At 56.5% G+C, this 23,792-nt stretch overlaps 3 protein-coding genes and 1 pseudogene across 3 annotated transcripts; all 4 read left to right on the top strand.

Moving 5' to 3' along the window:
- Nucleotides 1-4,930: 4,930 nt before the first annotated feature.
- LOC122153219 (protocadherin beta-15-like) lies at nt 4,931-7,613 on the top strand. Its single transcript, XM_042790006.1, has one exon. The coding sequence runs from the start codon at nt 5,058-5,060 to the stop codon at nt 7,497-7,499; it is 2,442 nt and encodes an 813-aa protein (XP_042645940.1). The 5' UTR covers nt 4,931-5,057; the 3' UTR covers nt 7,500-7,613.
- Nucleotides 7,614-10,706: 3,093 nt separating this feature from the next.
- On the top strand, nt 10,707-15,816 carry LOC116961463 (protocadherin beta-16-like). Its single transcript, XM_042790363.1, has 2 exons — nt 10,707-13,603; nt 15,031-15,816. Exons 1-2 carry the CDS (start codon nt 11,165-11,167, stop codon nt 15,148-15,150), a joined length of 2,559 nt encoding a protein of 852 aa, XP_042646297.1. The 5' UTR covers nt 10,707-11,164; the 3' UTR covers nt 15,151-15,816.
- Nucleotides 15,779-18,566, top strand: LOC116963941 (annotated as a pseudogene).
- Nucleotides 18,567-19,810: 1,244 nt separating this feature from the next.
- LOC122153253 (protocadherin beta-15-like) lies at nt 19,811-23,637 on the top strand. Its single transcript, XM_042790430.1, has one exon. It carries the CDS (start codon nt 19,947-19,949, stop codon nt 22,386-22,388), a length of 2,442 nt encoding a protein of 813 aa, XP_042646364.1. The 5' UTR covers nt 19,811-19,946; the 3' UTR covers nt 22,389-23,637.
- Nucleotides 23,638-23,792: the final 155 nt, after the last annotated feature.

Below are 23,792 nucleotides of genomic sequence, written 5' to 3'. Positions count from 1 at the left end.
AATGCCGAGGAGCACAGCCGCCCCTTCTGTAAAATCTCTTATAGAAGGTAAGTCCTGAGGACAGGCTAGTGTAGTGCTGCTGAGCGGGAGAGTGTTGTACGTAGAAGAGGGAATGATCCTCGGTCCAGTTCATCGGGGCAGGCGCAGGCCTGTGCTGAGCTGTGCTGTTGTGGTTTGTGCTGCATAAATCCCTGGTGGGCAGGAAAAACTCCGAGAGCTCATTGCAACCGAGGAACCTGCAGGCAGCTCCCCCTTGGCCCTGGAGAGAAAGCCACCTGCGAGCAAGGAGTCCACGTGGGACAGTCTTTTCTGTGACAGCAGATGCCATGAGTGGAATTGCTTTCTTGCAGAAAGGACCTATGTTGACTTCAAGGATGGAAGCGGCACCACCCTTCCATTTCTATGACTTCGATCTGTATGGCATCAAGTGCGTGGCTTGATTGACGTGTGAAGCTTCTGTGCTCAGGCTTCTCAACATCTAAAGGGACATAAGATTCTCTATGCTGATCTCTTCCAATACTGTGAGCTATAACAGAGTTGTGACTAACTCTGTAGAGAGTCGTAATTTTCTCTTGTTGAGATGACAAGGAACCAGCAGCTCCTGTTGCAAAACAGCTGTTTCTGGGGTCGTTCCATGTGGAGCATCTGGGAGTCTGATGTGGTTCATGACCAGAGAAGGAGAAGCCTGAGTTCCTCAACAATATTTTTTCCCCAGTCTTCACTGGCAGTCTCTCATCCCACACATCTCAATCGGATGAACCTCCAGTCAGGGACTGGGTGAGCAAAGTCCCTCCTGCTGTAAGAAAAGATCAGGTTTGAGAGCACCTGAGGAACCTGGAGATACAGAATGTATGGGAGCCAAGGAGGTGCTATCCGCTGCTATCCAAAAACCCCACCACACACTCAAACACAGGATCCTGAGAAACCTTCTGGCCCTGGAGAGAAAGCCACCTGCAATCAAGGAATCCACGTGGGACCTTCTGTTACTGTGACAGCAGAAAGGATGAGTAGAATTGCTTTCTTGCCGAAAAGACCTCTACTGACCTCAAGGATGCAAGGGGGACCACTCGTATTTTTTTTCTATGACCGGTGTCTTCCTGACATGATGTGCTCGGCTGAAGTCCCATGTGAAGCTACTGAGATCAGGGTTCTCGACACTGAAAGGGACATTAGATTCTCTACACTAATCTCTAACAATACTGTGAGCTATAACAGAGTTGTGAATGAATTCTTGGAGACTTGGTGTGTCTCTCTTAGTGAAATGACAAGGAAGCTGACGAGCAAGGAAAGACAGCAGTCAATTCAACACGAATGATAGAGCAATCTTCAACCTTTATTGGTACAACATATTCTTATATAGACAGCAGCGTAATTATGCATACGTATTGCTAAGCCATAGGCTAAGTTAGAAAGATTACATTTTTATATCCCTCCCCCTTGTCGTTTGCTTATTCAGTTCAACATTCGTCTTGACTTGTCTTGTCTCCAGCAAACTTGTTTACCACTGCTTCGTCCTTGACATTCTTCATGTATCAGCAGCTGCGGGCAGCGGCAGGCAAACCCTAGTGAGGCCCAGCATCAGCCCCTAGAACAGGCTCTGATCGTACAATTGCTCGGTGGGCTCATGACCCTTGTCTCTGAGCCATTCTCCAACAGGAAGCAGCACCTCTTGGTGTAAAACAGCTACTTCTTGGGTCATCCCAGCTCAAGCACGTGGATGTCTGATGTAGTTCGTAACCAGAGAAGGAGTAGGCTGAGTTCCTCATCAATACTTTCGCTTCTGTGTTCACTGGCAGTCTCTCATGCTGTTGCAGTCACCCTAATAAAACATTTTGAATCCTAGAATATTACTTTGATTTTAGTTTAAAAGTATGATTTGGATTTAACATGAAGCTACAGTAGCTAGAAGAATATAAAGTACACTAAGGCCCTTAGGATTAAGCAACTAGTATGCTGTGTGCCTTGAACACTCTAAGAATCGTTATGGACTCTGAATTAACACAATAGGTACTGGTCATGGATCTTGACTTGAAACAATTGGTACCAGAAGAAATTGGTTTGGTTATGAAGATCAGCCAAGGGAGAAATGAGCATTAGCCAAAGATAAAATGTGCATGCTCAAGGATGGAGTTCAATCAGCGGACACAGTGAGGAAGACTATTGACGACCACCAGAGGACCCCCGTCCAGTATAACCACGCGTGCGTTAGAGACATTTGCATATGATAATAATTTCCAGGAAATAACATGAATATGCTAATCACTGCCATCCCCCCATTCTATTTAAATGAATCAGTAAAGATGACCAATGATTTCTGTACAATAGGAATATAGTTAAGGTGAGGTAACTGAAAGACAATCATTATCAAGGTCAACTTAAACTTTATGAATTTTGTTGATCTTATGTAACTATGACTCTGCTGAAAAAGTGTATAAATATGTTGTGTTTTATACCTGTCGGTGAACAAGTCTCTGGCGGATTTATCCCCCGTGTTCCCCAGTGCTGGAATAAAGAAGTGCCTGCTTATCTGCTGTGTGTAGATAAGTTCTTTAGCGATTGCGACCGCTAACAATGCCACACATCTCGAGCGGATGAGCCTCAAGTCAGGGACTGGGTGAGCAAAGTCCCTCCGACTGTAAGGAAAGATCAGTTTCGAGCAGACCTGAGGAAGCTGAAGATACAGAAGGTGTGGGAGCCAAGGAGGTGCATCGCAGATTCCTGAGGGAAGTGAGGGTCCTGAGGCTGATGCAATTGCCAAGCCACTCTCCAGGATATTTGAAAAGATATGGCACTCCGGAGAAGTCCCTGGTGACCGGAAAAAGGGAAACGTTGCAGCCATTTGGAAAAAGGTTTGCAAGGAGGACCCTGGTGTGGAATAATTACAAAAATGACCAAAATCCAGCATTGTTCACGCATTACAGGAAGGTATAAAATCAAAAGGCGTCTAGGGCATAACACAGCTGCAGCTGGCATGCGAAGAATCCACCAGGACATCTGCGATTGCTGGGACAATATTGTTTGCAGAGCACCACGGGGGGTGAATTGGGCTGGAGAGCTCAGGTCTCTCCCTGCGATGGTACAGCAGGTACGGGAACAAGGGGGAACTACAGAACTGACAAGCTGCATACTGGCTACCCCGAGCCAGACATCCTGTTGGATTTTGATGAAATGCTGTCCTTTGTGCGAACTTTGCTCGTTACAAGGTCATTACAATAGCAAAACACAGCTCCATCCCAAAGGCTGCCCACCGCTAAGGTGCGACCACTCCTCTTTGACTCCGTGCCCTGAGTTTTTGTAATCTCTACTTTTAAATGTGAAGCGAGAGGATTTTACACCAACCATACTGAAGGTATTTACGTCTAGAGTCACTCAAACTCCAGCCGGAAGGTAAAAAATAGTATAAAAATAGCCCAGGGAAGTTGGGGGAAGACATCATCGTGTGAACTTCTGGGATCAGTTGACGGGCTGAGCCTCTCTTTCCCTCCCCGTAGGGATGCCTTTGGGTAAGACTTAGGAACTTAGAAATGTTTCTAGAAAGTCCCTTTGGCATTTCCATAGCCTGGCTGTACTGTTATAACTTTGTTGTGTGATTTATATATCCTCTTATTTGCACGTGCTTTGCAGGCAGTGTATTTCTCACCAACAATCATAAGGACCTCTATATCGGTCACTTAAATAAACTGGATCATTTAGGCAGCTAGTCGTTTCTGTTTCTCACTGAACGCGACCAAAGAGTGGCCGTACTACTTCATGAGCACGACTAGAGTGAAGGTGCCGTCCACTATTAGTGTATCCGAACCGTAACAGGTTCATATATTGCACCTGCTTGCACTGAGAGGGGTGATTTGGTTCTCTCTGATATTTTCTGCCTTAAGCAGCTGACGTGACAGCTGGGAAGTACTGACCTGTCAGCCTGAGGTCTGTGCCTGGGCAGCTCAGGGAACAGATCCTCCTGGGAGCTCTGCTGAGGCACCTGCGAGGACAGGGAGGTGCTTGGGGACAGCCAGCACGGCTTCACCAAGAGCGAGTCTTGCCTGAGCAACCTAGTGACATCGTGCGGTGGAGTGACTGCATCAGGGGACAGGGGAAGAGCTACTGGAGTCGCCTACCTGGAGTTCTGCAAGGCATGTGACACGCTGTCCTTGTCTCCAAATGGGAGAGACAGGTGGAATTGCTGGATGTAGTATTGTGGGGATAAGAATTTAGCTGAAGCATCGAATGGGGAAGGAATTTAATGCCAAATTTACAGGAGAAGGAATTGATGGTACTATGGAGCGGAGAAGGAATCGGGTGGGCCGCCGGGTTCGGGGAGTGGCCGTCACCGCCTCCGTGTCCCTGCGGAGATCCATGACGAGTGCTGTCCCTCCGGGGTCTGTCCGGGGACCGCTTAACCTCTTCCTCCCCGGCACGGAGAGCGGGATGGCGCAGAACCTGAGCGCCCCGGGGGCTGACAGCAAGTCGAGTGGCGCGCTGGCCGAGCGGCCCGGCGGACGACGCGTGTCGCGTGTCCTGCCGGCGTGTCCGTGGCGGGGCAGGGCCCGGCCTGCCGGGAGCCCGGCGCGCACGCCTGCCCGCGGGCTCTGGGCAGCGGGGGAGGACGCGGGGCAGCTGCCGGCGCTGCCCGGGCGCTCGGGCTGCAGCGGCGGCCCCGCCGGGCTCTGGGCGCTCCTGCCCTGCGCTTGCCGCCCCGGCGCGGGGTGCGCGCGTCCTGCCGCGGGGCCCCCACGCGTGTGCGCACGGCCGCGCGTGGCGGGGCGAGCCGGCAGCGCGGGCAGCGGGCAGCGGGCAGCGGGCGGCGGGCGCAGTCCCGCCGCGGGCCGCAGGGTGGTGCTGCCGGCCAAGGCGGCGCCGAGCGGCTGCGGGCGGGGAGGTGGCCGAGCCCGGCCCGGCCCTGCCCAGCCCAGCCCAGCCCAGCCCAGCCGGGCGGCGGCGGCGGCGGCGGCAGCGGCGGCGAGCGGTGCCCCGGTCCCCCCCGCTGCAGGGCCACGGCGGCCGCGCTCGGCGGAGGACGGCGCGGGCGCCCCGCGGGACGGAGGCTGCCCGCCGCCCCGTGCGCCATGGCGCCGGCAAGGCAAGTGCTCTGGCTCTCGGCTCTCCTCTGCCTGCCGCCCGCTCGCTGCCAGCCCCTCCGCTACTCCGTAGCCGAGGAGGGCGAGCGCGGCTCCGTGGTAGGCAACGTGGCGGAGGACGCGGGGCTGGCCCCGGCGCAGCTCTCGGCTCGCCGCGCCCGCCTGGCCTCGGAGGACGGCCGGCAGCACTTTCGCTTCGAGCGCGGCACCGGCCGCCTCGTGGTGGCGGAGAGGCTGGACCGGGAGGAGCTGTGCGGGCAGGCCGGGACGTGCACGCTCCCCGTCGAGCTGCTGCTGGCCGACCCGCTGCAGTTCGTGCGGGTCGAGGTGGCCGTGGAGGACGTCAATGACCACTCGCCCGTGTTCCCGGAGGAGCAAGTCACGCTGAGGATCCTGGAAACTAGCAACCCGGGCTTGCGTTTCCCGCTGGAGTTAGCTCAGGACCTGGATGTTGGCAGCAACAGCATCCAGGCTTACAGCATTGCCCCCGAGAATGAGTACTTTAGCATCTCCTTTGGAAGTAATAGTGCTGAAGGCAAAGATGTTGAACTAGTCCTGGAAAAGCCGTTAGATCGAGAAGAGCAGGCGGAGATGAGTTTCAGTGTCATTGCCATGGATGGGGGCTCTCCCCCCAGGAGCGGCACCACCCAAATCCATATTGTCGTTCTCGATGTCAATGACAACGTGCCCATCTTCACACAAAAGCTGTATGTTGGGCAGGTTTTGGAAAATGCCCCAGAGGGCTCTGTGGTTGTCAGCGTGGTGGCAACCGATCGGGATGCAGGACCTAATGGGGACATCACTTATGAATTCAGCCAAGCAGTGGGGCAGAGCAACTCCGCTTTCGGGATTGACCCTGTCAGTGGTGAAATTAAACTCACAATGCCTCTGGACTATGAGGCAGCAGAGAGTCACGAGCTCAGTGTGCGGGCCAGAGACGGCGGGGGACTGTCGGCAATCTGCAAGGTGTTGGTGGAGGTGGTGGATGTGAATGACAACGCACCGGAGCTGGTGGTGAGTTCCTTCAGCAGCTCCCTCCCCGAGAACGCGTTACCCGGGACGGTGGTGGCCCTCTTTGCTGTGAGGGACCGGGATGCCGGTGCCAACGGGCAGATCTCCTGTGCCCTTGAGGACCAGCTGTCGTTCTCCCTGCGGCCGGCCTATAAGAATTACTACGAGCTGGTGACTGTGAGCGAGCTGGACCGGGAGGAGACGGCTCGCTACGTCCTCCCTGTCACAGCAGCAGACGAGGGGTCGCCTCCTCTGACGACCACCCAGACCTTCACGGTGGCCATCTCCGATGTGAACGACAACGCGCCTGTCTTCAACGAGACGTCGTACACCATGTACGTGCGAGAGAACAATGTCCCCACGGTGTTGGTTGGAGCCGTGAGCGCCTGGGACGCTGACGTGGGGCCCAACGCCAAGGTGACCTATTCCGTGGCCCCAGCGCAGCCCGCAGAGCAGCCTCCCTGCTCCTGCCTCTCCATCAACTCAGAGAACGGGCACGTCTTTGTGCTGCGGCCCTTGGACTACGAGCAGGTGAGGCGGGTGGAGGTGTGGGTGATGGCCTCTGATGCGGGGACTCCTCCTCTGAGTGCCAATGTCACCATCCGCCTTGTTGTGGTGGATGAGAATGACAATGCGCCGCTGGTGCTGTACCCGGCCCAGGGCAGCAGCCCGGCGTCCAGCGAGCTGGTGCCCGTTTCGGCTGAGGCGGGCTACCTGGTCACCAAAGTGGTGGCCGTGGACGCTGACTCGGGTCAGAACTCGTGGCTCTCGTACCACCTGCTGAGGGCCACTGAGCCCGGGCTGTTTGCAGTGGGTGCCCAAAGCGGGGAGGTGCGGCTGAGGAGGCCCGTGACCGAGAGAGACGCCGTGAAGCAGAAGCTCGTCGTTGTGGTGCGAGACAACGGGCGGCCACCACTATCAGCCACGGCTGCGCTGAGCGCGCTCCTGCTCAGTGACTTCTCAGACGTGCGCGTCCCCCACAGCAGCCCGGCCACGGAGGACGACGACGGCTCCCTGACAACCTATTTAATCATTTCCTTGGTCTGCGTCTCACTCCTCTTCGTCGCGTCCGCCGCAGCCTTCATCACTCGCAAGGTGTGCAAGAGAAAGGAGCTGACGCCTGAGCGTGTGCTTTACGGCCCCAGCAACTTGCCGAGGGTCCCGGCTGATGCAGCCGCTGCGGGGACCCTGCCCCACGCCTATTGCTACGAGGTCAGCCTCACAACGGGCTCGGGCAGCAGCGAGTTCCAGTTCCTGAAGCCCATCCTCCCCAGCCTGCCGCCACAGCACCGTGCCACGGGGGGTGGCACCGATGAGGAGCTCCAGTTCCCCCATGGCCCTATGGCTGTGGAGGACACGGCACCGGGGGACCCAGGGACGCTCTCTGCCCAACACTCCCACAGTCTTGCCTTTAACTAGCTCGGAGGCAGCACGGCCAGAGGCTTCGTGCCCCATGACAGGAAGGGATGCGGGCTACTGCATGCGGCCGTGGTTCCTCCAGAGTAAAACTGCATTTGCGATTGGCATCACCAATTTCCCACAAATTTGAAGGGAGAAGAACTGTTGTTTCTCCATCCCAACCACAAACCAACAAGCCGAGCAAACCTATGCCTCCCTCGTGCTGGAAAGATTTTGTTTCCTCTTCCTGACAGATATTTCTGAAATTGTTTGAGAGTGGGATGACTTCCAAGTTCCCCCACTAAGCTTTTGTGTGACTCACTGTTAGGCAAGACCATGGAGCTCGAATTCTGTGTTGTAACGCACCGGTGTGCTCGGGCAGACCAATCGCCTGCTCGCTGCAATGCACGTAGCGCTGGTCACAGGCCAGAAAAGCAAGGAAGTTGTGAGTACTGTGTCCCAATGTGGTGCATGCACGGGGCTCGTTCTTCTCTTTCTCTCGGGTGTCCGTCTGGGAGGTGTGTGGGCTCTGTCTCTCTGTCTGTCCGTGCAGCCGTTGGGTGTGTGTAAATGCTGCGCTGGTGCTGCCCGGTGAAGCGGGGAGTTGCGCACATCAAACTGTTGCAATGTGCACAGTCCCAGCTCAGCGGGCACGGAGGGTCTATTGTCCCCTTGGCTAGAGAATCCACAACTTCCCTAAAGGAAAGCAGTAAAACACAGGAGCTGTCCCTTTGGGCCGTGAGAGGGGCTGGGTGGGTGGGCTGCCTGCTTGGGAGTGCCCTGGAAGTGCAGCAGCACCAAGGGTGTTGGCACAGGCTGTACCTGGACAGATCTGGGAATAGTTGTTGCTTTTCTATGGGTTCAACGAAAGTCCAGAAGTTGTTTCCAAGGGCTTGTCTGAAGGAAGTATCCAAACGAACTCAGAAATGGACTGTTGATTTTGACCACATCATTGTTGTTGTTCCCAAATTCAGAGGCTTCTTGATGGGAGTGGAAAGGTGTCCCAATAGGATTTTGTGCATTTGTGTTAGAGCATGTGCATTCTCCTTTTTACCCCTTCTCCTTTTACTCTTTGAACATTATTGAGCCTTGTGTTGCCTATTTTGCTTGAGAAGGACTGTCACCCCATATATAATACTTGATTGTTTGAATGAAGGCCGTGTGGCACGGGGTATTCAGAGACCCTCACGCTGTTATGTGGAGCAGTTATAAACTGCATCGTTGTAACCCGGGGTACCCTTGCATGTAAAAGTGAAATAAAGAGAACCCGTGAACGCTTTGTTTGGATACTTTGGTCCTTGGAGAGGTGTTCGTTCTGGGAATGCTCTGCCAAGGTTTTGAAAAGGCTGGAATTATTTTTCTCATTTTGTCCCTTGACATAGGTTGAGGTTGAGCAGGTGAATTGGTTCAGTGTGGAGACGTGTCCGATAGAGCATTTGGGGAAATTGTGGGGAGCAGGGAACTACTGCCAGGCCTCTGTGGGATTCTGAGCAGTGAGCTTCTGGCTGTGAGAGAGCCCAGTGAGCTCCAGGCCAGGGGAAAGTGTCCCCTGGGCTAAGAGGGGCCCTGAGTGTGCAAAGGCCTCTGCAAAGCAGGGAGGTGGGGACAGTGACCTTTCCAAGACTCCCGACAGCTCCAGCTGCGTGTAGCAACTCTGGGGTGTTTGAACACAAAGTCTTTTGATTCTAAAGGTTTTGGGGGGATGGATGGATGGATGGATGGATGGATGGATGGATGGATGGATGGATGGATGGATGGATGGATGGATGTCACCCAGGCCGAATTGATGTTCACTCCTGGAAATGTCTAGTTTAAAAGAAATGAATGCATCAGTGCATTTCTAGGTCTTCATCTGGTGAGCATTGGTTTACATTGGTAACCCCATTAGCAATCAAAAATAAGTTGGAAATATTTAAGTAATTGAAGAAAATATGAGAAAATTAAGGAGGTTAGTATATTTTCTATATAAATGTATATATAAATAGCATGCATACTTTTATATTAAAAGCAGAATTATAATTGCTTGAACCAAAAATAAGTACTGCAAACTGTAGGGATTTTCTATTTTATTTTATTTTATTTTATTTTATTATTTTATTTTATTTTTATTCTGTAAGAGGAGGACTGCTCTTGGAGGCAGCTGTGAGCCTCTCCAATACATTCCTTATGCATTTGCCGGAGCTCGCCCCTGGGTCCGCAGGAGCAGTCGCGATACACATCGATCCTCAGGGCCGGCAATGGGTGCCTGATCCTGGGATTTTATCCGGCCTCCGGCACGGATCCTGGCTCGCACTCTCAGGCCGTGCTCAGAACCCCTCGCTCTCCCCTCCCACCTCCCTTTCCCCATGGCTGTTCCTCCCAGCTCCACTCCTGACCTCTCCATTTACCGAGTTTGATCCTGCCTCTAATCATCCCATAAAAAACTTTGCATACTGCTAGAACCCCCCTCAAATATCTCGCAATCAATTTGCTCTTTCCTACAAGGCACTTGCAGATAATCCATGATACTTCTTCCCCCCCACCCGCCCCGCCCCGCCACCCCTCCTTATCGTTTACAAAATCGCTGGCTACAACTCTTGGAGTTTGCACTTGAACGGTTCCTTTAATGGCCCATCGGTCGGTGTCGTTAGATCCCTGGTCTTCGCTATTGTCTCCGTTAGCTCCTGCTCGTTAGCGTTTGTGTATCTGAGGGTTTAATTGACGAGCCCTCCTGCTCGTTTCCTTGCCCTTGGTATTAAATAGCTGTTGGCCGTGTATCTTTACACAGGTACAGCAGTTCGGGTTCGACTTCCCAGTACAGGCACCTTTCAAGTATTTCTATGTCTGTGTGGTAACATCAGAGGAGAAAGGACTGCGTCCCTCCAAAACACGAAAGCAGGTTGCAGCATTTCAGTGTTTGTTGTGGACGGCTGGGGACATTTTTCACGGCGCAAAGGGCAGCAGGCGGCAGGGAAGGATAATTCTGTTAAAGCCGTGTGCCCTTTGGGCGAGGTGTGATGCACAACGTGAAGAAAAGAACACTGGGATGATGTGGTGTACAACAGCATTATCATTCTGATGTGACAGTGAGCCAGGGCGATGGTGAAGCCTTTGCTTTCGGGACCTTTCCCTGGCGTCTGCTCTCGTTCAATAGCGGTGCTTCTCTGACCCGCCCAATTTGCTAATTGTGCTGTGCTCATTAAGAAGTGGAGAAGAGAGAGAAAATCCCTCAGCGCAGCCTGTGGAAGTGGCAGATCTTGCAATGCTTACCCAACACGGAGGAAGACCAACAGCTGTGTATGAAGAGTTCGCGACTGCGAGCTGGGAAGCGATAGCCCAGGGCAGCGCTCCGTTTGCGGGGCGGGAGCCTGCTTCCAAACGAAGAGAGCGTTTACACTGCGTCTTCCGGCTCCGCTTTGGCACGGAGGGTGCAGATTCAAGCAGCAAACTCCAAACCCGCTGCGCTGCCCCGAATGAGGAGGCAGAGGAACTATTCCCCCTCGCGACGCTGGGTGGGGGTGTTGGCCACGGAGCGGGAGGTTTCTCTGCCCGCTCCGGATTTGCCGGCACAGGGAGACAAAAAAAAAAGCCGCGTGAGCTGCTCGGGAAGGGCGGCGGGGCACGGAGCCGGGTTGCTCGGGGGCTTTCAGACCCCCTTACCCCGGGATTCCTGACAAACACCGCTCTGCCTCGGAAGCTACTTCAAAATGCCGGGAGCCACGGAGGACGGTGGATGGCTTTTCTGGAGAGGAATGGCGTGTGGGAGACGGAGCGGAGGCAGCAAGAGGCAAGTGAGCTTGTTTATTCTGTGCGTTTGCTTGTGTCAGAGCGGGGCCAAAACCCTCCGCTATTCCCTGGCGGAGGAAATGGAGAGGGACTCCTTTGTCGCCAATATTACAAACGACCTGGGGCTTGCTCCGAGCCAGCTTGCAGCTCGCAAGGCCCGTGTCGTGTCCGAGGGGAATGAGCAGCTTTTCCGCCTCAATGCAAACACCGGAGTCCTGACGATAAAGGAGTCGCTGGACCGAGAGGAGATCTGTCCGCAGAGCAAGACCTGCACACTCTTCTTTAAGATATTCTTTGAAAATCCGTTGCAGCTGATGCGAGGGGAAGTGGAGCTTCGTGACGTGAACGACAACTCCCCTGTGTTCCCGGAGAAGGAGATGGTTTTAGAGATTCCGGAAACGACACCTCCAGGGTCTCGTTTTCCTCTGGAAAGCGCCCAAGACAAGGACGTGGGCAGTAATGGTTTGCAGAACTATAGCCTCGAGTCCAATTCACATTTCTCTCTCACTCTCGGAACAGGGAAAGGTGGAGTAAAATACCCAGAGCTGGTCCTACAGCGGCAGCTGGACCGCGAAGAGCAGCAGGAGCTGAATTTACACCTCACCGCCACTGACGGGGGCTCGCCACCCAGGTCGGGCACGGCTCAGATCCACATCGTGGTGCTGGATGCCAATGACAACATCCCAGTCTTCAGCCGGGAGGTCTACGAGGTGCGGCTGGCCGAGAACAGCCCCCTGGGGCAGCTGGCGGTCAGAGTCACGGCCGTGGATCCCGACGAAGGGTCCAACGGGAAAGTGCGGTACGCCTTCAGCCAGACATGGGAGCAGTCGCGGCAGCTCTTCGAGCTGAACCCTGCCACCGGTGAGATACAAGTCACGGGTAACCTGGATTTCGAGAAAGCAGAAAACCATGAGATGTTGGTGAGAGCCACCGATGGCGGAGGGCTGTCTGCGCATTGCAAAGTGCAGGTGGAGGTCCTGGACGTGAATGACAACGCCCCTGAGATAGCGCTCACCTCCATCACTGCCTCCATTCCTGAGGACACCCCTCCCCGCACCGTGGTGTCCCTGTTCAGTGTGCGGGACCGGGACTCCGGGGACAACGGCAGGACGGAGTGCTCGATCAACGGAGACTTCCCCTTCAGTCTCACCCACACTTTTGATAATTACTACGAGCTGAGAACAAACACAGCGCTGGACAGGGAGAGGACAGCGGAGTATAACATCACCATCATAGCCACGGACTGGGGCATGTCACGGCTGAGCTCTGAAGAAACCATCTTTGTGCAGATATCAGATGTGAATGACAATCCCCCGGAGTTCACCCAGGAGGTTTACATCATGCCGGTTACGGAGAACAACAGCCCCATGCTGCGGATCGGCAGTGTGAACGCCACGGATGCCGATGCGGGGCAAAACGCCCACGTAAACTACGCGCTGGTGAGGCAGGAGGGCAAAGAACAGCCCGTGTCAGTCAACTCTGAAAACGGGGATGTTTATATCCTCCACCCACTGGACTATGAGGAGGTGCGCGCCTTCGAGGTGGTGGTGCGCGCTGCCGACGGGGGCTCGCCACCTCTCCGCGCTGAGGCGGTGCTGCGTGTGGTGGTGCGTGACGAGAACGACAACACGCCCGTCGTGCTGCACCCACCCCCCGGCAGCAGTGCGGTGGCGATGGGCGAGTTGGTGCCACGCTGGGCCCCGGAGGGCTACCTGGTGGCCAAGGTGGTGGCGGTGGACGCGGACGCGGGGCAGAACGCGTGGCTGTCGTACGAGCTGGCCAAGGCACCGGAGCCGGGGCTGTTCCACGTGGGGCTGCACAGCGGCGAGGTGCGCACGGCGCGGGCCGTGTCGGAGCGGGACGTGGCGCGGCAGAGGCTCGTTGTGCTGGTGCGAGACCGTGGGCAACCGCCACGCTCCGCCACCGCCACCCTGGACATCGCTCTGGTGCACGGCTTCTCCGATGCCCATTTGCAGGTGAGCGAGGAGGTGCCGGTGGCCGAGCCCGACGGGCGGCTCACCCTGTATCTCATCGCCTGCCTGGCCTGCGTATCGGCGCTGTTCCTCGCCACCGCGGTGGCCGCCTTGGTGGTCAAGTTGCGGCAGGCCAGGCAGAGGGAGGCGGAGACTTTACCCACGTTCCCACAGACTGCCACGGAGAGTGATGCGGGCTCCCTGCCCCGCAGCTACGTGTACGACGTCCGTTTTGCTGCTGGGACCGTCAACAGCGAGTTTCGGTTCCTCAGGCCCCTCTTTCCCTGCTTCCCCGCCGGGCTGCCCCCCGGCTCGGGCGAACAGCGGAGCTCGGTGTGCTCACAAGAGGCAACCAACCTCGGGGAAGAAGGCGACTGGGCTGCACAGGTGAGGGACCTGGCCGGGCCGAGGCGATGGGGGGAGCGGGGAGGGAGCAGTGTGGGGTGGGGGGTGCTCACCCCTGGCAGGAACAACTATCGATGTTGCAGAGCTAGTGTTGGAGGAGCTACTGGGGAGGGAGGAGAGGGTAGAGAGGGTTTCAGAGCCGCTGGCAGGGGCCTCCCAGGAGGATCCGGCACGGCCCTCTGCTCCCCAAGTGCTGACTAAGTGAGTCTGTATACATTCAGCTTTATCCCTTGCGTATTCATGTTAGGTCAAGTCTTGGGTGTCACCAAAAAGGGGGGCATCTGGGCTGTGAGAAGATGAGAAGGAGGGGTATGGATGTGTGAGCCGCACAGTGTGTCCTGTCCACGCACTGGGTAGAGCCCACAGGGACTCAGAGCAGGTGCCCTAGGGGCACATCCTCCCAGAGGCAGCAGCAGCGGAGTGCAGTGGTCCTGTCCAGAGTCAACTGGGGCTGCAGGGACAACAGTGCAAAGGGGTGTCACATCACTGACGCTGTCCCCTGCACTGCTGTTAGGAGCTGGTGCCGGACCCTGCCAAGTGCTGTTCAGCAGGGTGATGGCAGTGCTGAACTTAAGCTGTCTTCCAAGCTGCTGGAGGCCACGGAGGTGGGAACCTCTGCCATTAAATTCCCTTGTATTTTTGTGGCTTGCATGAACAGTGTTGGCCAGAAAAATGTGGTTATTGGGGCTTTACAAAGCACCGTCCCAGTCACTTCCTGACCCAGGCGCCGGGTGCTGCCGGACAGTACCAGCACTTCTCTTCTCAGTGCTGCTGTGAACCTAAAGTGAGTCATGTCTGAGGTGCCCTTCGAACTCCAGCTGTTCAAAGAGTGTGAGGGGGAAAAAAGGCAGTCATTGAAAGAGCTCCTTCTCTCCTCATGGGGTTCCTAGTTTCTGGGGGCCATCCAGCACGTCGTAAGAGTCTGGACGATGAACATATATGAGGCTGAAGACCTATAAACAACATCTTTTATGGTCACGCCACAACATTTTCGTATTTCACAACCACTGATGTCTTGGACTCACTCTACTGCAGGTTCACAGAACCGCAGCTGCAGTAGCCTCAAGGGAGACAAGGACCCATCCTGATACATCAACATTAAACCACCTTTACTCTTTTTGAGAAAGTGCTTTTTATTTTGGGCTCTTCCCATGTTAAATTACTCCCTCAGACTCACCGAAGCTTTGCAGTAGTGCCTTTGTGATGTCCTCAGTGGAGGATGGTTTGGGGGGTTAGATTTTCCGCGTTCAGGTCAGAGACCCACCTCCCGGTCTAACCTCCTCTTTGGCTCTGGGTAGAGAAGAGCGGTGACAGCCGTGCGGTGGTGTAAGACATGCCCTCGAAGCTTCTCGCTGATGTCTGCTTACCTTTCAACACCCAAACAACAACCTCCACTCTGTTCTTTGCAGGGTAGAGCTCCCCTTCCCGAAGACACGGTCCCCAGACTTGCGGAAGCAGCTTGCACAGCAAACAGGGGGCTGAAGCAAAATATCAACTCTGATCAAAACCCTTGGCTCACCCATCAGTAAGCGAAGAGAAAGACAAGCGTGTCTGTCCTCACCGGCTAACGTCCTCAAAGGGAAAAGGGAATTAAGAGACCAAACACCCACCAAAGAAAGTACCAGGGAGGTACCAGACATCTCCGTGAGAGGGCAGAACCCCTCTACTCTTGAGCAGTACTTAAGTCCTGCAGGCATTTTGTAATTGTGATATGAATGGAGGCTGGGGACTGTGTTGCATGTTGATTACACTGACACTTGATGTATGATTGTGAGAGTCTTACTGCTTCTGAATCTTAAGGGAAATACTGAAAACTGGGAGGAGATCTTCAAGATCACTTTTTCCTACATCAGCTTTTCTGTGTCTTTTCAGTTTCTGTTGTGGTATTTTTTTTTGTTTTGGGTTGGGTTGGGGTGGGATTTTTCATAGTGTAAAGTTGAAATGAACATTTAAAGATTTTCGAGCATAAGGTCGTAGAGAATTGAATGTACTCTTTGTGGTTTTATAGTAGAATAGGCTAAAACGTTTATAATAAACTTAGGGCACTGTAGAATATAGGGCATCAGGAAGCTTTGCTTTCTTTTAATTAATTGTTTATGGTCTATAAATAATGTGATATTTCCTGTCGCTCACCCATTTTCAAGAGTCTAATGTCTGATGACAGAGAACAATAAAAGCTACTTGGAATTCCCTCAGGTGAGTGTGCTGTCTTGAAATTCACTTGTCACAGTCATCGCCAAAGAAATAGCCATGCCAAGAGCAGGACTTTGGGAATAAATCTGTGCATTTGGAGTGGGTTTTGTGCAGTGGAAATCAGAGCGACCTGGAAACTAGGCCGATCTCAGAGGCCAGAAGAAGGTGAAGGGGGCTTTTCTGAGCCAAGCTGAGGCCCGAGAGATGCTGCCCCCATCCCCTTCATGAGGGCTCCCAGTCTGAATGGGGCAACAACCTCTGTCCATTCCAGAAACGAGGCCAGGAATTACTACGGGGAACTACATTGCGATCGCTGCCGTGGTTCATGGACCAGCTCGCTCTGGATGCTGGACACCTGTAACGATGAACAGCTTTTTTTAGCTAAACAGCCTAAAAGGAATTTCTTCATTGTGCGTAAACAGTTCAAAGTGCTGTAGGGAGGGATTAGAAAAAACAGCTTTAAATAAATCTTGTTTTCAAATGAAAGGCAAACGGAAGCATAGCTTCCGTTGGTGGTGCGAGAGCAGATGGACCGGGAGGAGCTGTGCGGGCAGAGCGAGCCCTGCCTGCTGCGTTTCGAGGTGCTGCTGGAGAGCCCACTGCAGTCCTTCCGAGCTGAGGTAAGCCTCACTGACATAAACGATCACGCTCCCGGGTTCTTAAAGAAAGAGATAGTTTTAAAGATCTCGGAAAGCGCAATGCCGGAGGCTCGATTTTTGTTGGAAAGCGCTCAGGACCCGGATGTGGGGAACAACAGTCTTCAGTATTACAGTATCAGCTCGAATGACTATTTCAGTATCAACAGCCGGAGGCGGAGTGATGGCAGGAGGTACGCCGAGCTGGTGTTGGAGCGAGCCCTGCACTGGGAGCAGCAGGCAGAAGTGGCTTTCGGTGTCACGGCTGTGGATGGTGGATCTCCACCACGCTCTGGTACAGCCTTAATCCGCGTGATAGTCCTGGATATAAATGACAACACCCGGTATTTAGCTGGCGTGTGTATAAAGTCCGAGTATTGGAAAACAGCTGCCCGGATACCTTAGTGGTGGCGGTGTCTGCTAGAGATTTAGACTCAGGAACGAACGGGGAAATAGCCTATTCCATAGTTCAAAATTCAGAGGAGAATCGCCAGAAGTTTCAAATAAATTCAGAGACGGCAGATTCGACTCAAAAAGCCGGTGGATTATGAAGAAATAAAGACCTACGAGATAGACGTCCAGGCCACAGGCGGAGGGGGCTTGTCCGCGCACTGCAAGATGGAGGTGCGAGTGGAGGATGTGAACGACAACACCCCCGAAGTGATCATCACCTCCCTGTCCAGCACCCTCTCGGAAGCCGCCCCGCCGACCACCGTGGTGGCCCTCTTCAATGTGCGGGACCGGGACTCGGGGGACAACGGCAGGACGAGCTGTGAGCTGCCAGATGAGCAGCACTTCAGCATCAGGCAGCTGGCGGCCGACGTGTATGTGCTGGTGACATCGGAGGCGCTGGACTGGGAGCAGGTGGGGGAGTACAACGTGACGGTGTGGGCTCACGAGGAGGGTTCCCCCGCGCTCTCGTCATCCAAGACTCTGCTCGTGCGGCTCTTGGACACGAACGACAACGCGCCCACCTTCACCCAGGACAGTTACACCATGGTGGTGAGTGAAAACCAGCCGGCGGGGATGAGCCTGGGCTGTCTGACCGCCACGGACACCGATGAGGGAAAAAACACCCATGTGAGATACGCACTGGGGCCACCCCCACCGGACTTGCCCGCTGCGATCTTGTTCGTGGCTGTGGACGCAGAGAGAGGGACCGTGCAAGCGCTGCACCTGCTGGACTACGAGGTGGTGCGCGCCTTCGAGGTGGTGGACCACGCTGCCGATGGGATCTCACCACCGCTCCGTGCCCAGGCAGTGCTGCACGTAGTGGTGCGTGACGAGAATGACAACGCGCCCGTCGTGCTGCACCCACCCCCCGACAGCAGCGCGGCGACAATGTGCGAGCTGGTGCCACGCTGGGCACTGGAGGGCTACCTGGTGGCCAAGGTGGTGGCGGTGGATGCAGACATGGGGCAGAACGCGTGGCTGTCGTACGAGCTGGCCAAGGCACCGGAGCCGGGGCTGTTCCACGTGGGGCTGCACAGCGGCGAGGTGCGCACGGCGCGGGCCATGTCGGAGCGGGACGTGGCGCGGCAGAGGCTTGTCGTGCTGGTGCGAGACCGTGGGCAGCTGCCGCGCTCCGCCACCGCCACCCTGGCCATCACCCTGGTGCATGGCTTCTCCGATGCCATTCACCAGCTCTCCCACACTCCTGAGGGAAGGCAACAGCGGCAGGAGGCTGAGGAGGACAAGCTCACCACCAACCTCATCGCCGCCCTGGTCGGTGTTTCCTCGCTGTTCCTCCTGTCCATCCTCACCTTTACAGCATACAATTTCTGCAGGGCTCGCCTCTGGGTAAGGCTTTCGCCGCCCTCTGCCCGCTGCTACACTGACAGTGACTTTGCCGCCGACAGCGTGGATGTGGCCGGCACAGCGACTTGGCTTACTGCTATGAAGCATGCCTGACCACCGGCTCGGGGAGGAGCGAATTCCAGTTCCTGAGGCCCATCCTGCCCAGCCCGCAAGGCAGCTTTGACGTAGGGGGTGGAAAGGCCAAGGAACGGTTCTGTTGCTCCCAGCCTGCTGGCAAGTGGGAAGCCATCCCGGGGAGCAGAGCCCCTGCTCCTGGTCATGGGTTGGACTGGCCGGCCGGCAGGCACGTCCACGCCTGAGCCCCGCCGGGACCTGCCTATGCTCATCGTCCTCAGCCACAGATTCCCGAGTAGTTGTAGTGCCGTCCTCTGCCGTTAAATGTCTGCTGGCCCCACGGAGGCTCCAGTTTGCTTTTTCCTGCCGGAGGAGGTGGCTTGACAGCAGAGGCAAGCTGACCCTTAGCCGACCGGTCCCGCGGGGGTTATCTCTCAGATTTTCTGCGTTAACCAGTTGACGTGACAGCTGGTCAGTAGTTACTGACCTGTCAGCCTGAGCTCTGCCTGGGCAGCTCAGGGAACAGATCCTTCAGGGAGCTCTGCTGAGGCACCTGGAGGACAGGGAGGTGCTTGGGGACAGCCAGCACGGCTTCACCAAGGGTGAGTCTTGCCTGAGCAACCTAGTGACGTCGTGCGGTGGAGTGACTGCATCAGGGGACAGGGGAAGAGCTACGGAAGTCGCCTACCTGGAGTTCTGCAAGGCATGTGACACGCTGTCCTTGTCTCCAAATGGGAGAGACAGGTGGAATTGCTGGATGTAGTATTGAGGGGATAAGAATTTATCTGTAGCATCGAATGGGGAAGGAATTTAATGCCGAATTTACTGGAGAAGGAATTAAATGGATTATTGAGCAGAGAAGAAGGAATTGGGTGGGCCGCCGGGTTCGAGGAGTGGCCGTCACCGCCTCCGTGTCCCTGTGGAGATCTGTGACGGGTGCTGTCCCTCCGGGGTCGGTCCGGACACTGCTTAACCTCTTCCTCCCCGGAAGGGAGAGCGGGATGGCGCAGAACCTGAGCGCCACGGGGGCTGACAGCAAGCCGAGTGGCGCGCTGGCCGAGCGGCCCGGCGGGCGACGCGTGTCGCGTGTCCTGCCGGCGTGTCCGTGGCGGGGCAGGGCCCGGCCTGCCGGGAGCCCGGCGCGCACGCCTGCCCGCGGGCTCTGGGCAGCGGGGGAGGACGCGGGGCAGCTGCCGGCGCTGCCCGGGCGCTCGGGCTGCAGCGGCGGCCCCGCCGGGCTCTGGGCGCTCCTGCCCTGCGCTTGCCGCCCCGGCGCGGGGTGCGCGCGTCCTGCCGCGGGGCCCCCACGCGTGTGCGCACGGCCGCGCGTGGCGGGGCGAGCCGGCACCGCGGGCAGCGGGCGGCGGGCGCAGTCCCGCCGCGGGCCGCAGGGTGGTGCTGCCGGCCAAGGCGGCGCCGAGCGGCTGCGGGCGGGGAGGCGGCCGAGCCCGGCCCGGCCCTGCCCAGCCCAGCCCAGCCCAGCCCAGCCGGGCGGCGGCGGCGGCGGCGGCAGCGGCGGCGAGCGGTGCCCCGGTCCCCCCCGCTGCAGGGCCACGGCGGCCGCGCTCGGCGGAGGACGGCGCGGGCGCCCCGCGGGACGGAGGCTGCCCGCCGCCCCGTGCGCCATGGCGCCGGCAAGGCAAGTGCTCTGGCTCTCGGCTCTCCTCTGCCTGCCGCCCGCTCGCTGCCAGCCCCTCCGCTACTCCGTAGCCGAGGAGGGCGAGCGCGGCTCCGTGGTAGGCAACGTGGCGGAGGACGCGGGGCTGGCCCCGGCGCAGCTCTCGGCTCGCCGCGCCCGCCTGGCCTCGGAGGACGGCCGGCAGCACTTTCGCTTCGAGCGCGGCACCGGCCGCCTCGTGGTGGCGGAGAGGCTGGACCGGGAGGAGCTGTGCGGGCAGGCCGGGACGTGCACGCTCCCCGTCGAGCTGCTGCTGGCCGACCCGCTGCAGTTCGTGCGGGTCGAGGTGGCCGTGGAGGACGTCAATGACCACTCGCCCGTGTTCCCGGAGGAGCAAGTCACGCTGAGGATCCCCGAAATGAGCAACCCGGGCTCGCGTTTTCAGCTGGAGGAGGCTCAGGACCTGGATGTTGGCAGCAACAGCATCCAGGCTTACAGCATTGCCCCCGAGAATGAATACTTTAGCATCTCCTTTGGAAGTAATAGTGCTGAAGGCAAAGATGTTGAACTAGTCCTGGAAAAGCCGTTAGATCGAGAAGAGCAGGCGGAGATGAGTTTCAGTCTCATTGCCATGGATGGGGGCTCTCCCCCCAGGAGCGGCACCACCCAAATCCATATTGTCGTTCTCGATGTCAATGACAACGTGCCCATCTTCACACAAAAGCTGTATGTTGGGCAGATTTTGGAAAATGCCCCAGAGGGCTCTGTGGTTGTCAGCGTGGTGGCAACCGATCGGGATGCAGGACCTAATGGGGACATCACTTATGAATTCAGCCAAGCAGTGGGGCAGAGCAACTCCGCTTTTGGGATTGACCCTGTCAGCGGTGAAATTAAACTCACAACGCCTCTGGACTATGAGGCAGCAGAGAGTCACGAGCTCAGTGTGCGGGCCAGAGACGGCGGGGGACTGTCGGCAATCTGCAAGGTGTTGGTGGAGGTGGTGGATGTGAATGACAACGCACCGGAGCTGGTGGTGAGTTCCTTCAGCAGCTCCCTCCCCGAGAACGCGTTACCCGGGACGGTGGTGGCCCTCTTTGCTGTGAGGGACCGGGATGCCGGTGCCAATGGGCAGATCTCCTGTGCCCTTGAGGACCAGCTGTCGTTCTCCCTGCGGCCGGCCTATAAGAATTACTACGAGCTGGTGACTGTGAGCGAGCTGGACCGGGAGGAGACGGCTCGCTACGTCCTCCCTGTCACAGTGGCGGACGCGGGGTCGCCGCCTCTGACGACCACCCAGACCTTCACGGTGGCCATCTCCGATGTGAACGACAACGCGCCTGTCTTCAACGAGACGTCGTACACCATGTACGTGCGAGAGAACAATGTCCCCACGGTGTTGGTTGGAGCCGTGAGCGCCTGGGACGCTGACGTGGGGCCCAACGCCAAGGTGACCTATTCCCTGGCCCCAGCGCAGCCCGCAGAGCAGCCTCCCTGCTCCTGCCTCTCCATCAACTCAGAGAACGGGCACGTCTTTGTGCTGCGGCCCTTGGACTACGAGCAGGTGAGGCGGGTGGAGGTGTGGGTGATGGCCTCTGATGCGGGGACTCCTCCTCTGAGTGCCAATGTCACCGTCCACCTTGTTGTGGTGGATGAGAATGACAATGCGCCGCTGGTGCTGTACCCGGCCCAGGGCAGCAGCCCGGCGTCCAGCGAGCTGGTGCCCGTTTCGGCTGAGGCGGGCTACCTGGTCACCAAAGTGGTGGCCGTGGACGCTGACTCGGGTCAGAACTCGTGGCTCTCGTACCACCTGCTGAGGGCCACTGAGCCCGGGCTGTTTGCGGTGGGTGCCCAAAGCGGGGAGGTGCGGCTGAGGAGGCCCGTGACCGAGAGAGACGCCGTGAAGCAGAAGCTCGTCGTTGTGGTGCGAGACAACGGGCGGCCACCACTGTCAGCCACGGCTGCGCTGAGCGCGCTCCTGCTCAGTGACTTCTCAGACGTGCGCGTCCCCCACAGCAGCCCGGCCACGGAGGACGACGACGGCTCCCTGACAACCTATTTAATCATTTCCTTGGTCTGCGTCTCACTCCTTTTCCTCGCGTCCGCTGCAGCCTTCATCACTCGCAAGGTGTGCAAGAGAAAGGAGCTGACGCCTGAGCGTGTGCTTTACGGCCCCAGCAACTTGCCGAGGGTCCCGGCTGATGCGGCCGCTGCGGGGACCCTGCCCCACGCCTATTGCTACGAGGTCAGCCTCACAACGGGCTCGGGCAGCAGCGAGTTCCAGTTCCTGAAGCCCATCCTCCCCAGCCTGTCGCCACAGCACCGTGCCACGGGGGGTGGCACCGATGAGGAGCTCCAGTTCCCCCATGGCCCTATGGCTGTGGAGGACACGGCACCGGGGGACCCAGGGACGCTCTCTGCCCAACACTCCCACAGTCTTGCCTTTAACTAGCTCGGAGGCAGCACAGCCAGAGGCTTCGTGCCCCACGACAGGAAGGGATGCGGGCTACTGCATGCGGCCGTGGTTCCTCCAGAGTAAAACTGCATTTGCGATTGGCATCACCAATTTCCCACAAATTTGAAGGGAGAAGAACTGTTGTTTCTCCATCCCAACCACAAACCAACAAGCCGAGCAAACCTATGCCTCCCTCGTGCTGGAAAGATTTTGTTTCCTCTTCCTGACAGATATTTCTGAAATTGTTTGAGAGTGGGTTGACTTCCAAGATCCCCGACTAAGTTTTTGTGTGACTCACTGTTAGGCAAGACCATGGAGCTCGAATTCTGTGCTGTAATGCACCGGCGCGCTCGGGCAGACCAATCGCCTGCTCGCTGCAATGCACGTAGCGCTGGTCGCAGGCCAGAAAAGCAAGGAAGTTGTGAGTACTGTGTCCCAATGTGGTGCATGCACGGGGCTCGTTCTTCTCTTTCTCTCGGGTGTCTGTCTGGGAGGTGTGTGGGCTCTGTCTCTCTGTCTGTCCGTGCAGCCGTTGGGTGTGTGTAAATGCTGCGCTGGTGCTGCCTGGGGAAGCGGGGAGTTGCGCACATCGAACTGTTGCAATGTGCACAGTCCCAGCTCAGCGGGCACGGAGGGTCTGTTGTCCCCTTGGCTAGAGAAACCACATCTTCTCTACGGGAGAGCAGTAAAACACAGGAACTGTCCCTTTGGGCCGTGAGAGGGGCTGGGTGGGTGGGCTGCCTGCTTGGGAGTGCCCTGGAAGTGCAGCAGCACCAAGGGTGTTGGCTCAGGCTGTACCTGGACAGAGCTGGGAATAGGTGTTGCTTTTCCATGGGTGCAAGGAAAGTCCAGAAGTTGTTTCCAAAGGCTTCTCCTAAGGCAGAATCTGAACAAACTCAGAAAAGTTCTGTTGAGTTTGACCACATCATCGTTGTTCCCAAATTCAGAGTCTTCTTGATGGGAGTGAAAGGTATCCCAATAGGATTTTGTGCGTTTGTGTTAGGGCATGTGCATTCTCCTTTTTACCCCTTCTCCTTTTACTCTTTGAACATTGTTGAGCCTTGTGTTGCCTATTTTGCTTGAGAAGGACTGTCACCCCATATATAATAATTGATTGTTTGAATGAAGGCCGTGTGGCACAGGGTATTCAGAGAACCTCACGCTGTTATGTAGAGCAGTTATAAACTGCATCGTTGTAACCCGGGGTACCCTTGCGTGTAAAAGTGAAATAAAGAGAACCCATGAATGCCTTGTGTGGAGACTGTAGTCTTTGTAGAGGTGTTCTTTCTGGGAGTGCTCTGTAGAAGTTTCCAAAAGGCTGGGATTTTTTTTCTCCTTTTGTCCCTTGGCTGAGGTGAAGTTGAGCAGGTGAATTGGTTCAGTGTGGAGACGTGTCCGATA

Source organism: Tyto alba, unplaced genomic scaffold, assembly GCF_018691265.1.
Source record: "Tyto alba isolate M040663 unplaced genomic scaffold, T.alba_DEE_v4.0 Super-Scaffold_17, whole genome shotgun sequence".
NCBI classification, from domain to species: Eukaryota; Metazoa; Chordata; class Aves; order Strigiformes; family Tytonidae; genus Tyto; species Tyto alba.
Note: the sequence above shows the minus strand (reverse complement) of the source record. Positions and strands in the feature narration are given on the sequence as shown.

Excerpts from the sequence above, each read along its gene's own strand:
- LOC116961463 (XM_042790363.1), top strand. The coding sequence starts at position 11,165 with ATGCCGGGAGCCACGGAGGACGGTGGATGGCTTTTCTGGAGAGGAATG. Across the intron at positions 13,604-15,030 it reads AAGGCGACTGGGCTGCACAG|GGTAGAGCTCCCCTTCCCGA; the intron begins GTGAGGGACCTG and ends TGTTCTTTGCAG.
- LOC122153253 (XM_042790430.1), top strand. The coding sequence starts at position 19,947 with ATGGCGCCGGCAAGGCAAGTGCTCTGGCTCTCGGCTCTCCTCTGCCTG.
- LOC122153219 (XM_042790006.1), top strand. The coding sequence starts at position 5,058 with ATGGCGCCGGCAAGGCAAGTGCTCTGGCTCTCGGCTCTCCTCTGCCTG.